Source organism: Oncorhynchus tshawytscha, linkage group LG11, assembly GCF_018296145.1.
Source record: "Oncorhynchus tshawytscha isolate Ot180627B linkage group LG11, Otsh_v2.0, whole genome shotgun sequence".
NCBI classification, from domain to species: domain Eukaryota; kingdom Metazoa; phylum Chordata; class Actinopteri; order Salmoniformes; family Salmonidae; genus Oncorhynchus; species Oncorhynchus tshawytscha.
In genome coordinates this window covers 32,532,082-32,547,084 of record NC_056439.1, presented here as the reverse complement: position 1 = coordinate 32,547,084, position 15,003 = coordinate 32,532,082, and the positions used below count along the sequence as shown (strand labels likewise).

At 44.7% G+C, this 15,003-nt stretch overlaps 1 protein-coding gene across 6 annotated transcripts in view; it reads left to right on the top strand.

Moving 5' to 3' along the window:
• Positions 1–15,003, top strand: part of eml5 (EMAP like 5) — a 78,404-nt gene that overhangs the window by 18,812 nt on the left and 44,589 nt on the right. For all 6 annotated transcript variants that reach the window (XM_024437378.1, XM_024437376.1, XM_024437377.1 and 3 more), the window contains exons 2-4: positions 1,481–1,640; positions 9,323–9,421; positions 9,844–9,912. In XM_024437378.1, coding sequence (XP_024293146.1) covers positions 1,481–1,640; positions 9,323–9,421; positions 9,844–9,912 — 328 coding nt within the window. The remainder of the gene's footprint in view (positions 1–1,480; positions 1,641–9,322; positions 9,422–9,843; positions 9,913–15,003) is intronic.

The following is a 15,003-nucleotide window of genomic DNA, read 5'->3' as shown; positions in this document are numbered from 1 at the left end:
AACCCAGATGATGCTGGGCCAATTGTGCGTCGCCCAATCACGGCCGGTTGTGATACAGCCTGCAATCAAACCAGGGTCTGAAATGATCCCTCTAGCACTGAGACGCAGTGCCGTAGACTGCTGCGCTCTTCGGGATCCAATAGGAACTCTCGTTTGCAACTGTTGGACTAATGATTACACCCTAGATCAGCTAGATGCAGGCAAGAGTGTGCAAGTCGGTATTGAATGTGTCACACAACATTTTCTCTCGACCTGTGTGCACCTACATTGTAAACATTCATTCATAGGCTAGGTTGTAGCAACCACATGATGGGTATAGGGATAATTGAGTATCATGTAGTAGCCTAAACCTGTCGCTGTTACATTGAAGTGGGTGAATGGAATATGAATGACAGTCATCCAATATGCTGTAATAGAAATAAGGCCAGGCTCATGAAAAAAAAGTACCGACCATCACTGATTTCCAGAGCTGTGACAGAGCGAGCAGAATAGTCACAGGAGCACATTTCAAATGCAAATTGAGTGTCACAATAAAATATGAAAAATAGAGAAATAGACACAGAGAAACCCGAGAAAACGGAGAGCCGCCTGGCGCCTCCCCCTCTGAGCTGACGGGAGTCAGCAGCATGCTGGTGCGGTAGATCTCTGGCCTGCTATCTGAATACAAAGATACAGGATTAGAAGTTGTTGAGTGCAGTTGGCAAAACAGGAGCCCTGATTATAATGTAGGGATGTTCGCACCATGAAATATATAACAGGACAAGGCAAGGGGAAGAATTGCCCAGTGAATCATTCAGCCCTGCCTGGAACGTGACTGGCGGCTGCTGGAAGGGGGATGCTACATACATCAGACGGCAGGCTGTTGCTCAGATGTGGAGCGTGCCACGATGGAGGGTGGAGGGGGAAAGTGGAGGGGGCAGAGAGTGGCAAGGGGAGGGAGAGGTAAGGAGCAGTTGGGCAGGTGAGTATTACATTTTAGTAATTTGGCAGACACTCTTATCCAGAGCGACTTACAGGTGAAGGGGCAAACGTCTGGGGTCAGAGGATGATAAATCCTGAAATAGGGCAGTGGGTAGGCTATTTCCTGCCATGCCCTGGAGTGTAAAACATCCAAAGATTAAGGATGACATTGTGAGTGATCTGAGCATGAAGGGGTTAATTAGAACACTTGCACCTCCGGGGGGTAAAGCTGCCCCTCTGATTCACCATGTTCCTGCCTTGGCCTGTCACAGATCCAACATGGCAGCTCAGCATAATAGCTTCCGCTCTCTGATAACGCCAGGCCTTCCTCTGCTCTGTCCACACCCAGGCTTGCCGTGAGAGGGATAATCACTGATCATTAGGTCTATAGAATATAGACTCACTGGTTTCTAAAAGAGAATGTGCAGCTGTGTTCTCTGGGTTCTGTCTCTCTCTTCCCCCTTCTCTCTCTCTCTCTGCCTCTTTATTTTTCTGACTATCTCTCTCTCTCTCCTTACAGTTTAGCTCTGCATCCGGAGCGTGTGCTGGTAGCCACGGGACAGGTGGGCAAGGAGCCTTACATCTGTGTGTGGGATTCCTACACCGTACAGACCGTGTCCATCCTCAAGGACACACACACACACGGCATCGCCTGCCTGGCCTTCGACCTCGATGGACAGGTACAGTTATGAGACAACACTTCCTTATGCGTATCCACTTCCTTATGCGTATCCACTTCCTTATGCGTATCCACTTCCTTATGCGTATCCATCTACTTTGCTAGATTTCCGTATTATTGTACTACATCAAGTGACAGATGTAGGGGGAAAAGACTCAGGATAATTGCAGATGATTAGACGAACATGAATAGTTCACTAAGAAATGAATATAGCAGCTACATGACTGTTAGCGCCTCCTCTGCTCTGGCATGGCAGTGGCACTCCTGCTCGGCTCGCCCACTGGGTTGCGTTTCTAAATGACACATCTGTGATTACTCCAGTGGTTTTAGCAGGAAGGCTATACAGCGACAGAGAGAGTGTGAGAGAGAGGTTTAACGTTAAGAGTCAGCTGGAATCTCTTTCATCCACTGACTCACAGAGTTTGGCAGCACTTTGTGAAGTTACGGTGAGCAACACAAACAGTACAGGGGCCAGAGCCTTGATGACTGGAGTAGCCATGTACTACAGCAGAAGAGTGTATCGTTACTTATGGTGTTGTTTTCTCTGTGCAAACTATTGCTAATGTATTTCAGCTCTTCATGCCATATTTAACATTCTGCACCCCCCACCCATTGCATTTTCATATAAGTTACTTACAGTATAGGAGGAACTAGTATAATTTGCATGAGGCATTATTGTTAGGTGTTATAACTTCATGTATACTCCTTCCATTGAAATGTTAGCTTGTTGCCAACTCTCCACAGAGGAATACTTTTCAGGGTTTATTTACAGTCGTTTGCTGTCTAGTATTTGTTGCATTTTCTAAAATCTATATTTCATGGATCAAGCACTCAGTTTTATCTTGGTGAGCCCCTCTGAGTCTCCCATAGGGCCCCTCAGAGCAGATCTACCTCCACTGTTTACAGATCTACACCATGGAAATTAGTCCATGCATTTTCCTGGTTGGATAGAGTCGTCTGGGGATTGAGATAGGATGTGACAGTCAAACTATAACAGGCTCTGGCTCTGAATGCCTCTGTGTTCACTGGGTCTCCTGATCTCTCTCTGTCCTCTCTACGGATCTGGTCATGTCAGCATTGTCTGGACTGTGTTATGTTCCCAAGTGGCTCGGCGGTCTAAGAAATTGCATCTCAGTGCAAGAGGTGTCATTATAGTCCCTGGTTCAATTCCAGGCCTTATCACATCCAGCCGTGATTGGGAGTCCCATAGAGCGGCGCACAATTGGCCCAGCGTCGTCTGGGTTTGGCCGGGGTAAGAATTTGTTCTTAACTGACTTGCCTTGTTAAATAAAGGTTCAAAAAAATTTAAATGGCCCCTTCCAGATGACAGTGAAGAAACTTCTGAGGACAGTTGACATTGATAAAAGCACTTATTTCTCATCCAATGCAAATAAAAAATCCACATTTACATTTTAAGGATTTGTTTCAAAATGGTCTCTAAGGGTTCAGTGATTAATCACAGTAGGAATATACACTAAGTGTACAAAACAGTAGGGACACCACCTTCCTAATATTCAGTTCACCCCCTTTTGCCCTCAGAACAGCCTCAATTCATCGGGTTATGGACTCTACAAGGTGTTGAAAGCGTTTCACAGGGATGCTGGACCATGTTGACTCCAAAGCTTCCCACAGTTGTGTCAAGTTGGCTGGATGTCCTTTGAGTGGTGGACCATTCTTGATACACACAGGAAACTGTTGAGAGTGAAATCCCCATCAGCATTGCAGTTTTTGACACACTCAATCTGCTGCGCCTGACACCCACTATCATACCCCGTTCATAGGCACTTAAATATTTTGTCTTGCCCCTTCACCCTCTGAATAGCACACACACACAATCCATGTCTCAAGGATTAAACATCTTTCTTTAACTTGTCTTTTCCCCTTCATCTACACTGATTGAAGTGGATTTAACAAGTGACATCAATATACGGGACCATAGCTTTCAAAAGGATTCACCTGGTGAGTCTAGGTTAATCCTAGATGTAAGGCCCTCCAGGACCTACACCAGGCAATGTCAGGGGAAGGCCCTAAAAATTGTCAGAAAGACTCCAGCCACCCTAGTCATAGACTGTTCTGTCTGCTACCGCACGGCAGCCGGTACCGGAGTGACAAGTCTAGGTCCAAAAGGCTTCTTAAAAGCTTTGACTCTGTACCAGTACCCCCTGTATATATATCCCGCTATGGTTAATTTACTGCTGCTCTTTAACTATTTGGTATTTTATTTGGTACTTAACACGTATTTTTCTTAAAACTGCATTGTTGGTTAAGGGCTTGTAAGTAAGCATTTCACTGTAAGGTCTACTACACCTGTTGTATTCGGCGTATGTGACAAATACAATTTGATTTGATGTCATGGAAAGAGCAGGTGTTCCTAATTTTTTGTATACTCAGGGTATAAAAGCTTCCTTCATTTGTCAATCTGTAAACCCTTTAAGCTAACCCACAAAGACCAAGCAATAAACCCTTTGAGCTAACCCACAAAGACCAAGCAATAAACCCTTTGAGCTAACCCACAAAGACCAAGCCATAAACCCTTTGAGCTAACCCACAAAGACCAAGCAATAAACCCTTTGAGCTAACCCACAAAGACCAAGCAATAAACCCTTTGAGCTAACCCACAAAGACCAAGCAATAAACCCTTTGAGCTAACCCACAAAGACCAAGCAATAAACCCTTTGGGCTAACCCACAAAGACCAAGCCATAAACCCCTGATAAGGGCCATAATGCATTTTTAATTTCAACAATAAAGAAGCAGTTAAGTCAACATTCCACTGTCCTACAATATTTACTGAACTTCCTCTTCACTGGAGAGCGCGTTAGTGTTCACTCCCTTTGCACCTCACCTGTTAGAACATGCTTTGCTGTATCGCGGAGTAGCCTATCATAATATATTATATATATACTCTGAAGAGAGCACAGCTCTGTGATCGTGTCATCGTTGCACCATGCAAAAAGATTGCCTCTAGGTCAAACCGTTAGAAAGTTATGACTCATATTATCGGAGCTACCTTTAGAAAAGATATATATCAACTTTGTAAACTATTTTGCGGGCCGTATACTACTTGTGGGCTGTGCGGCCAACCATTTATTTGATAACAAACAGAAGTAAGATCCCTGCTGTATCCACAATGCTTAAACAGCCCTTCTGAATCATTTGTCAATTGCTTCATGCTATCATGACTCAGCCAATCTTCCACCGCTCTCACCTTTGTCCGGATCCATCTGAGCGTTCCCTGCAGCGATGACGTATCCCAAAAAGGAGTAAATGTAGCAATGGAATTCACATTTCTCTGCTTTGACAAACAGCTGGTTCCCCCAGGAAGTGCTGGAGGACTTGTTGGATGTGGAGGACATGTTCTTGAGCTGAACAGGAAAAGACAAGGATGTCGTCGAGGTAGACAAACACAAACCGGTTTAAAATATCACGGAGCACAGCGCTGACCATGGCCTCGAACACTACGGGAGCGTTGGTCAGTCTGAACAGCATAACCAGATTTGCGTAGTGTTGAAGGCTGTCTTCCACTCGTCTCTTCCCGTATCCAAACTAGGTGGTAGGCATTCTAAAGGTCCAACATCAAAAAGATGTTCACCCCCTGGAGAGGCTCGAATGCTGATGAGAGGAGTGGTAGATTTTTTTTACCGTGATGTCATTGAGGCCCCGGTAGTCGATACAGGGTTTAGTCCTTTTTTCCACAAAGAAGAACCCTGCAGCCAGAGTCCTCAAATGTAGTCCTCTATGGCCTTATTCCCAGATAGGGAATAAAGCCGCCCCCGAGGCAGTGTGGTGCACAGGAGGAGATCAATGGCGCAATCGTAGGGACGATGCAGCGGAAGTGATGTGGCGTGAGTCTTGTAGAAAACCTCCCGGAGGTCCTGGTACTCTTCGGGAACAGAGTAGAGATCCAAGGCTTTTCCCAAGCCTGCAGGAGGACGTCCCTGGGCAAGCTGTGCCGCCTTAAGACAATGTGCATGGCAGAACTGGCTCCAACCCAGGATAGAACTAGTAGCCCAGTTGATCAAGGGGTTGTGCCTCTGGAGCCATGAAAATCCCAAAACCACAGGAACATGAGGAGATTCAATTAGTAGAAACTGTATGGACTCACTGTGATTGACCGACACTCGCAGGTTAATGGGAACCGTACTGTGAGTGCCTCTGCCAATGGAGCGTCCGTCCAATGCTCTGGCGTCCATGGGAATAGAAGGGGGTTATGTGGAGATACCCAGCTCAGATACCAGGGTAGCATCCCATGAAGCTCTCGTCAGCCCCAGAGTCAATGAGCACCCGGAGAGATTTAGCAGGATAGCATGAAGAGGAGTATGAGTAATAGGAGTTTGGAGACTCCCAGTATTGTCCACCAGCATACTTGTACCTACTGATGAGCCTGGTCTTTTACTGGACAGGTGGATATACACTGCTCAAAAAAATAAAGGGAACACTTAAACAACACAATGTAACTCCAAGTCAATCACACTTCTGTGAAATGAAACTGTCCACTTAGGAAGCAACACTGATTGACAATAAATTTCACATGCTGTTGTGCAAATGGAATAGACAACAGGTGGAATTTATCGGCAATTAGCAAGACACCCCCAATAAAGGAGTGGTTCTGCAGGTGATAACCACAGACCACTTCTCAGTTCCTATGCTTCCTGGCTGATGTTTTGGTCACTTTCGAATGCTGGCGGTGCTTTCACTCTAGTGGTAGCATGAGACAGAGTCTACAAAACACACAAGTGGCTCAGGTAGTGCAGCTCATCCAGGATGGCACATCAATGCGAGCTGTGGCAAGAAGGTTTGCTGTGTCTGTCAGCGTAATGTCCAGAGCATGGAGGCGCTACCAGGAGACAGGCTAGTACATCAGGAGACGTGGAGGAGGCCGTAGGAAGGCAACAACCCAGCAGCAGGACCGCTACCTCCGCCTTTGTGCAAGGAGGAGCAGGAGGAGCACTGCCAGAGCCCTGCAAAATGACCTCCAGCAGGCCACAAATGTGCATGTGTCTGCTCAAACGGTCAGAAACAGACTCCATGAGTGTGGTATGAGGGCCCGACGTCACAGGTGGGGGTTGGGCTTACAGCCCATTTGCCAGAGAACACCAAGATTGGCAAATTCGCCACTGGCTTCCTGTGCTCTCCACAGATGAAAGCAGGTTCACACTGAGCACATGTGACAGACGTGACAATCTGGTGGGTCAGTCATGGTGTGGGGTGGCATTTCTTCGGGGGGCCTCCATGTGCTTGCCAGAGGTAGCCTGACTGCCATTAGGTACCGAGATGAGATCCTCAGACCCTTTGTGAGACCATATGCTGGTGCAGTTGGCCCAGGGTTCCTCCTAATGCAAGACAATGCTAGACCTCATGTGGCTGGAGTGTGTCAGCAGTTACTGCAAGAGGAAGGTCTTGATGCCATGGACTGGCCCGCCCGTTCCCCAGACCTGAATCCAATTGAGCACATCTGGGACATCATGTCTCGCTCCATCCACCAACTTGCACCACAGTTGCACCACAGACTGTCCAGGAGTTGGCGGATGCTTTAGTCCAGGTCTGGGAGGAGATCCCTCAGGAGACCATCCGCCACCTCATCAGGAGCATGCCCAGGCGTTGTAGGGAGGTCATACAGGCACGTGGAGGCCACACACACTACTGAGCCTCATTTTGACATTATATCAAAGTTGGATCAGCCTGTAGTGTGGTTTTCCACTTTAATTTTGAGTGTGACTCCAAATCCAGACCTCCATGGGTTGATACATTTGATTTCTATTGGTAATTTTTGTGTGATTTTGTTGTCAGCACATTCAACTATGTAAAGAAAAAAGTATTTAATAAGAATATTTAATTCATTCAGATCTAGGATGTGTTATTTTAGTGTTCCCTTTATTTTTTGAGCAGTGTATATAATGTGCTGTAATACCACAATACAAGCAACTGTTGGAGCTCAGCCTGCGTAAATGTTCATTAGGAGACAATCTAGCCCTGCCTAGCTGCATGGGCTCTGGAAGAGACGAGTCACCAGTCCCCGATGATTCCCGATGGAACTCGGGTGACTTCAGATTCTCTCAGGAATGCAGGAGTCGAGGACTTCCAAGGTTGTTCGGAGGCAAGGGAGAAACCGTGGACGAGTGAGTGTGACCGAGAACAGACCTCCTCTCCCTCCTGCGTTCCCGTAGGCGCCCATTGATCCTCATGGTCAAGGCTATGAGGGAGTCGAGGTCCATGCATAACTCTAGAACTGAGAGCTCGTCTTTAATTTCCTCCGATAATACATGAAGGAAGGTGCCGACCAGGGAATCCGGGTTCCAGGCACTCTTGGCTGCCAACGTGCAAAAGTCTACTGCGTAGTCTGCCACACTACATAAGTCTTAACATAGTTGAAGTAGCTTTCGAGCTGCCTCTATCCCAGACACCGGAGAATCTAACACCTTTCTCACCTCCGCTACGAAATCCTCCAGACGAATGCAAATGGCGGATTGTTGCTCCCTTCCAGACATCAGCATTATGAGATACGCTATGAGGGAGCGCTGGGAGAGATGCGCCCGGCAGGTCCCAGGATCCCCAACATAGCGCTCCGAACGTGGTATGCGGGGTTCTTCAGGAAGCTGGGGTAGGCTGGGGAAAAGCACCGCTGGTAGCAGTGTTACTGAGTGTCCGGGAGGTTTCTGTTGTGGCTTGCTGCCCGAATGATAGTCTGCGGAATTGCTCCAGTAATGAGTTGAAACCCTGGTTATGGCGTTCCACCAAGGAATGGAGTCCTTCCAAAAGGTTCTGAAGTAGCTCCTCGTGTCTTCCAATGGTGGCTCCTTGCAGGCAGACAGTGTTGCGGAGCTAGTCGGAGTCTGCTGGGTTAGTCATGGCCAGTTCATACCATCACGACTCAGGTTATGACCCAGATGCAGACACAGGAGGCGGCTGGTTCTCAGAATATTTATTATATCAAATGGGGCAGGCAAAAATGCAGGTTGAGGGCAGGCAGAGGTTCGCAGTCCAAGGCAGAGTAAAAAAAAGGACAGAACGTCAGGCAGGCTCAGGGTCAGGGCAGGCAGAAAGGTCGTAACCGGGAAGACTAGAAAACAAGACCTAGAGAAATGAAGAAACACGCTGGTAAGACCTGACAAAACAAGACAAACTGGCGACAGACAGACAGAAAACGCAGGTGTAAATACACAGGATAATGGGGAAAATAGGAGACACTTGGTGGGGGGTGGAGACAAACACAAGACAGGTGAAACAGATTAGGGTGTGACACATGCAAACTTTTTGATCCAGATAATCTCACCCTTCTTTGCTGAATGAATACCCACAGTTTCACAAGGTTTCATCATGGGGTGAAGCTTTACCCTTTCATTAAAATACAGTATTCTCAAACACTTCTCATCCCCTCATGTGGACTTGACCAAAAGTTGATTCATTGGCAGATCAAAGTTTCCTCCCACCACCAAACAGAGCAAGGTGCAGCAGAGTAGAGATGGATTTCCGTAAGCATCCCCTCTCCTGCTGCTGCTGCCTACTCACTGGGCTATAGGAGCCTCTTCCAGCAGAATCATACAGATGGGCTCCCATCCAGAGCCAGAGGCATGGAAACTTTTACTGTATACAGCCAATGTTATATTTTCTTTTATTGTAGTCATGAGTCATATGAGTGTCAAGTAAAATAGTTCTGTTTCATAAAATGCTGTTTCCTTTGCAGTGTTTGGTCTCAGTGGGTCTGGACTCCAAAAACACAATTTGTGTGTGGGACTGGAGGAGGGGCAAGGTGCTAGCAGCAGCTCCTGGCCACACTGACAGGGTAACTATACTACACCATCCTCCTCTGTCTGTCTCAGGCTACTAAGCCCAGATCGATCTCCTCAATTACTGTAGCTAGAAATGCCGCAAGGATGGAGCAGGAAGGAGGATGAGCCCAAAGGAGACGCACATAAACAAGTTAGGCCTGATTGATCATTAGCATTCCCGACAATGGCTGAGGAGACACTAAGCTAATGAAATCAAATGTTCAAAAGATTAAATGTATGCAGCTGTCTTTTTATTCAGCCAACATACGCAAAGACACATACCTTATACACACTAACACACCTGAAGTGTTTGTGTTAGATCTTGTACAATGATGCTAATTGAAGATGACATTCGGATATTGTAAAGTATTTGTTGCACAGTATATTATGCATTTAATTGTACAAAGTTAAACTTACTATGTGATCTTTTCAACAGATATTTGACATATCGTGGGACTTGTACCAGCCAAGCAAGCTTGTTAGCTGTGGTGTCAAACATATCAAGGTACTGTTTAAATCAAGTTCATACCTTACAAAACTAGCTTACTGAAGGCCCTCAAGCTATCAAAGTGTGTTAGAATCTACAATATGTTGGATGTTTAGCACGCACAGATATGGTGTCCATCATTGACTATTCTTTTGAAAAGGTATGATGTCTTGTGTCTGGTTAACATAATGTTTCAGAAAGTTCTGTAGAGAATTTAATGGAATTGCGCTCCTTTCCTCTTGGCCTTCTTTGCTTTATCGCAGTGATAATATCAAAGCCTTACAAGAGATATACAGTACCAGTCAAAAGTTTGGACACAGCTACTCATTAAAGGGTTTTTCTTTATTTTCACTATTTTCTACATTGTAAAATAATGGTGAAGACATCAAAACTATGAAATAACACATATGGAATCATGTAGTTAACAAAAAAGCGTAATTTTATATTTAAGGCTCTTCAAAGTAGCTACCCTTTGCCTTGATGACAGCTTTGCACACTCTTGACATTCTCTCAACTAGCTTCATGAGGTAGTTGCCAGGAATGCATTTTAATTAACAAGTGCACCTTCTTAAACGTTAATTTGTGGAATTTGTTTAATTCTTCATGTGTTAGAGCCAATCAGTTGCGTTGTGACAAAGTATGGGTGGTATACTGAAGATAGCCCTATTTGGTGAAAGATTTGTCCATATTATGGCAACAGCTCAAATAAGCAAAGAGAAATGACAGTCCATCATTACTTTAAGACATGAAGGTCAGTCAATGTGGAAAATTTCAAGAACTTTTAAAGTTTCTTCAAGTGCAGTTGCAAAAACCAACAAGCACTATGATGAAACTGGCTCTCATGAGGACCGCCACAGGAAAGGAAGACCCAGAGTTACCTCTACTGCAGAGGATTACTTCACTAGAGTTCCAGCCTCAGCAATTGCAGCCCAAATAAATGCTTCATAGAGTCCAATAATAAGAAGAGACTTGCTTGGGCCAAGAAACACAATCAATGGACATTAGATCGGTGGAAATCTGTCCTTTGGTCTGATGAGCCAAATCTGAGATTTTTGATTCCAAACGCTGTGTCTTTGTGAGAAGCAGAGTGCATGAACGGATGATCTCTGCATGTGTGGTTCCCACGTCAAGCATGGAGGCGGAAGTGTGATGTTGTGGGGGTGTTTTGCTGGTGAAACTGTCAGTGATTTATTTAGAATTCAAGGCACACTTAACCAGCATGGCTACCACAGCATTCTGCAGCAATACGCCATCCCATCTGGTTTGCGCTTAGTGGGACTATCATGTGTTTTTCAACACGACAATGACCTAACACACCTCCAGGATGTGTAAGGGCTATTTGACCAAGAAGGAGAGTGATGGAGTTCTGCATCAGATGACCTGGCCTCTACAATCACCCAACCTCAACCCAATTGAAATGGTTTGGGATGAGTTGAACCGCAGAGTGAAGGAAAAGCAACCAATAAGTGCTCAACATATGTGGGAACTCATCCAAGACTGTTGGAAAATAATTCCTCATGAAGCTGGTTGAGAGAATGCCAAGAGTGTGCAAACGTGCCATCGAGGCAAAGGGTGACTACTTTGCAGTATCTAAAATTTGTTTAACACTTTTATGGTTACTACATGATTCCTGACACGGAAACAAACACCTACTACATGATTCCATATGTGTTATGTCACGCCCTGGTCTTAGCATTTTGTATTTTCTTTATTATTTTGGTTAGGCCAGGGTGTGACATGGGTTTATTATGTGGTGTGTTTTGTCTTGGGGTTTTTGTAGGTATTGGGATTGTGGCTTAGTGGGGTTATCTAGTATAGTCTGTGGCTGTCTGGAGCGGTTCTCAATCAGAGGCAGGTGTTTATCGTTGTCTCTGATTGGGAACCATATTTAGGCAGCCATATTCTTTGAGTGTTTCGTGGGTGATTGTTCCTGTCTCTGTGTTAGTTTGCACCAGTATAGGCTGTTTCGGTTTTTGCATTATGTTTCTTGTTTTGTATTGTTCGTGTTTATTAGTTTATTAAACATGTATCAAAATTACCACGCTGCATTTTGATCCGATCCTTGCTACACCTCCTCTTCAGAGGAGGAGATAGAAGAAAACCGTAACATGTTATTTCATAGCTTTGATGTCTTCAATATTATTCTACAATGTAGAAAATAGGAAAAATAAAGGAAAAACCTTAAACGAGTACAGTTGAAGTCAGTTTACATACACTTAGGTTGGAGTCATTAAAACTTGTTTTTCTACCACTCCACAAATTTCTTGTTAAACTATAGTTTTGGCAAGTTGGTTAGGACATCTACTTTGTGCATGACACAAGTCATTTTTCCAACAATTGTTTACATGCGGATTATTTCACTTATAACTTTACATACATTAAGTTGACTGTACCTTTAAACAGCTTGGAAAATTCCAGAAAATGATGTCATGGCTTTAGAAGTTTCTGATAGGCTAATTGACATAATTTGAAACAATTGGAGGTGTACCTGTGGATGTATTTCAAGGCCTACCTTCAAAATCAGTGCCTCTTTGCTTGACATCATGGGAAAATCAAAAGAAATAAGCCAAGACCTCAGAATAAAAATTGTAGACCTCCACAAGTCTGGTTCATCCTTGGGAGCAATTTGAAAACGCCTGAAGGTACCAAGTTCATCTGTAACAATAGTACAGAAGTATAAACACCATGGGACCATACAGCCATCATACCGCTCAGGAGAAGACGCGTTCTGTCTCCTAGAGATGAACATACTTTGGTGCGAAAAGTGCACATCAATCCCAGAACAACAGCAAAGGACCTTGTAAAGATGCTGGAGGAAACAGGTACAAAAGTATCTATATCCACAGTAAAACGAGTCCTATATCGACATAACCTGAAAGGCCACTCAGCAAGGAAGAAGCCACTGCTCCAAAACCGCCACAAAAAAGCCATACTACGGTTTGCAACTGCACATGGGGACAAAGATCATACTTTTTGGAGAAATGTCCTCTGGTCTGATGAAAAAAAAATAGACCTGTTTGGCCATAATGACCATCATATGTTTGGAGGAAAAAGTGGGAGGCTTGCAAGACAAAGAACACCATCCCAACCGTGAAGCACGGGGGTGGCAGCATCATGTTGTGTGGGTGCTTTGCTGCAGGAGGGACTGGTGCACTTCACAAAATAGATTGTATCATGAGGATGGAAAATGTTGTGGATATTTTGAAGCAACATCTCAAGACATCAGTCAGGAAGTTAAAGCTTGGTCGCAAATGGCTATTCCAAATAGACAATGACCCCAAGCATACTTCCAAAGTTGTGTCAAAATGGCTTACGGACAACAAAGTCAAGGTATTGGAGTGGTCGTCACAAAGTCCTGACCTCAATTCTATAGAAAATTTGTGGGCAGAACTGAAAAAGCATGTACGTGCAAGGAGGCCTACAAACCTGACTCAGTTATAGCTCTATTAGGAGGAATGGAACAAAATTCACCCAACTTATTTTAGGAAGCTTGTGGAAGGCTACCCGAAACGTTTGACCCAAGTTAAACAATTTAAAGGCAATACTACCAAATACTAATTGGGTGTATGTAAACTTCTGACCCACGGGGAATGTGTTGAAAGAAATAGAAGCTGAAATAAATCAATCTCTCTACTCTTATTCTGAGATTTCACATTCTTTAAAATAATGTGGCGATCCTAAGTGACCTAAGACAGGGAAGATTTACTAGGATTAAATTTCAGGAATTGTGAAAAACTGAGTTTAAATGTATTTGGCTAAGTTGTATGTAAACCGACTTCAACTGTAGGTGTGTCCAAACTTTTGAATGGTACTGTATGTAAAAAAATGTTTTTACTGGAGTGATGGAGGTAGATATGTATAGGGGTAAGGTGACAGGGATACTAGAGGGATGGAGGTAGATATGAATAGGGGTAAGGTGACAGGGATACTAGAGTGATGGAGGTAGATATGTATAAGGGTAAGGTGACAGGGATACTAGAGGGATGGAGGTAGAAATGAATAGGGGTAAGGTGACAGGGATACTAGAGTGATGGAGGTAGATATGAATAGGGGTAAGGTGACAGGGATACTAGAGGGATGGAGGTAGATATGTATAGGGATGGGGGTATGTATAGGTGACAGGGATACTAGAGGGATGGAGGTAGATATGTATAGGGGTAAGGTGACAGGGATACTAGAGGGATGGAGGTAGATATGTAGAGGGATGGAGGATACTAGAGGGATATGTATAGGGGTAAGGTGACAGGGATACTAGAGTGATGGAGGTAGATATGTATAGGGGTAAGGTGACAGGGATACTAGAGGGGTGGAGGTAGATATGGATAGGGGTAAGGTGATGGGGATACTAGAATGAAGGAGGTAGATATGTATAGGGGTAAGGTGACAGGGATACTAGAGGGATGGAGGTAGATATGTATAGGGGTAAGGTGACAGGGATACTAGAGTGATGGAGGTAGATATGTATAGGGGTAAGGTGACAAGGATACTAGAGTGATGGAGGTAGATATGTATAGGGGTAAGGTGACAGGGATACTAGAGGGATGGAGGTAGATATGTATAGGGGTAAGGTGACAGGGATACTAGAGTGATGGAGGTAGAGATGTATAGGGGTAAGGTGACAGGGATACTAGAGTGATGGAGGTAGATATGTATAGGGGTAAGGTGACAAGGATACTAGAGTGATGGAGGTAGATATGTATAGGGGTTAGGTGACAGGGATACTAGAGGGATGGAGGTAGATATGTATAGGGGTAAGGTGACAGGGATACTAGAGGGATGGAGGTAGATATGTATAGGGGTAAGGTGACAGGGATACTAGAGTGATGGAGGTAGATATGTATAGGGGTAAGGTGACAGGGATACTAGAGGGATGGAGGTAGATATGTATAGGGGTAAGGTGACAGGGATACTAGAGTGATGGAGGTAGATATGTATAGGGGTAAGGTGACAGGGATACTAGAGTGATGGAGGTAGATATGTATAGGGGTAAGTTGACAGGGATACTAGAGTGATGGAGGTAGATATGTATAGGGGTAAGGTGACAGGGATACTAGAGGCATGGAGGTAGATATGTATAGGGGTAAGGTGACAGGGATACTAGAGTGATGG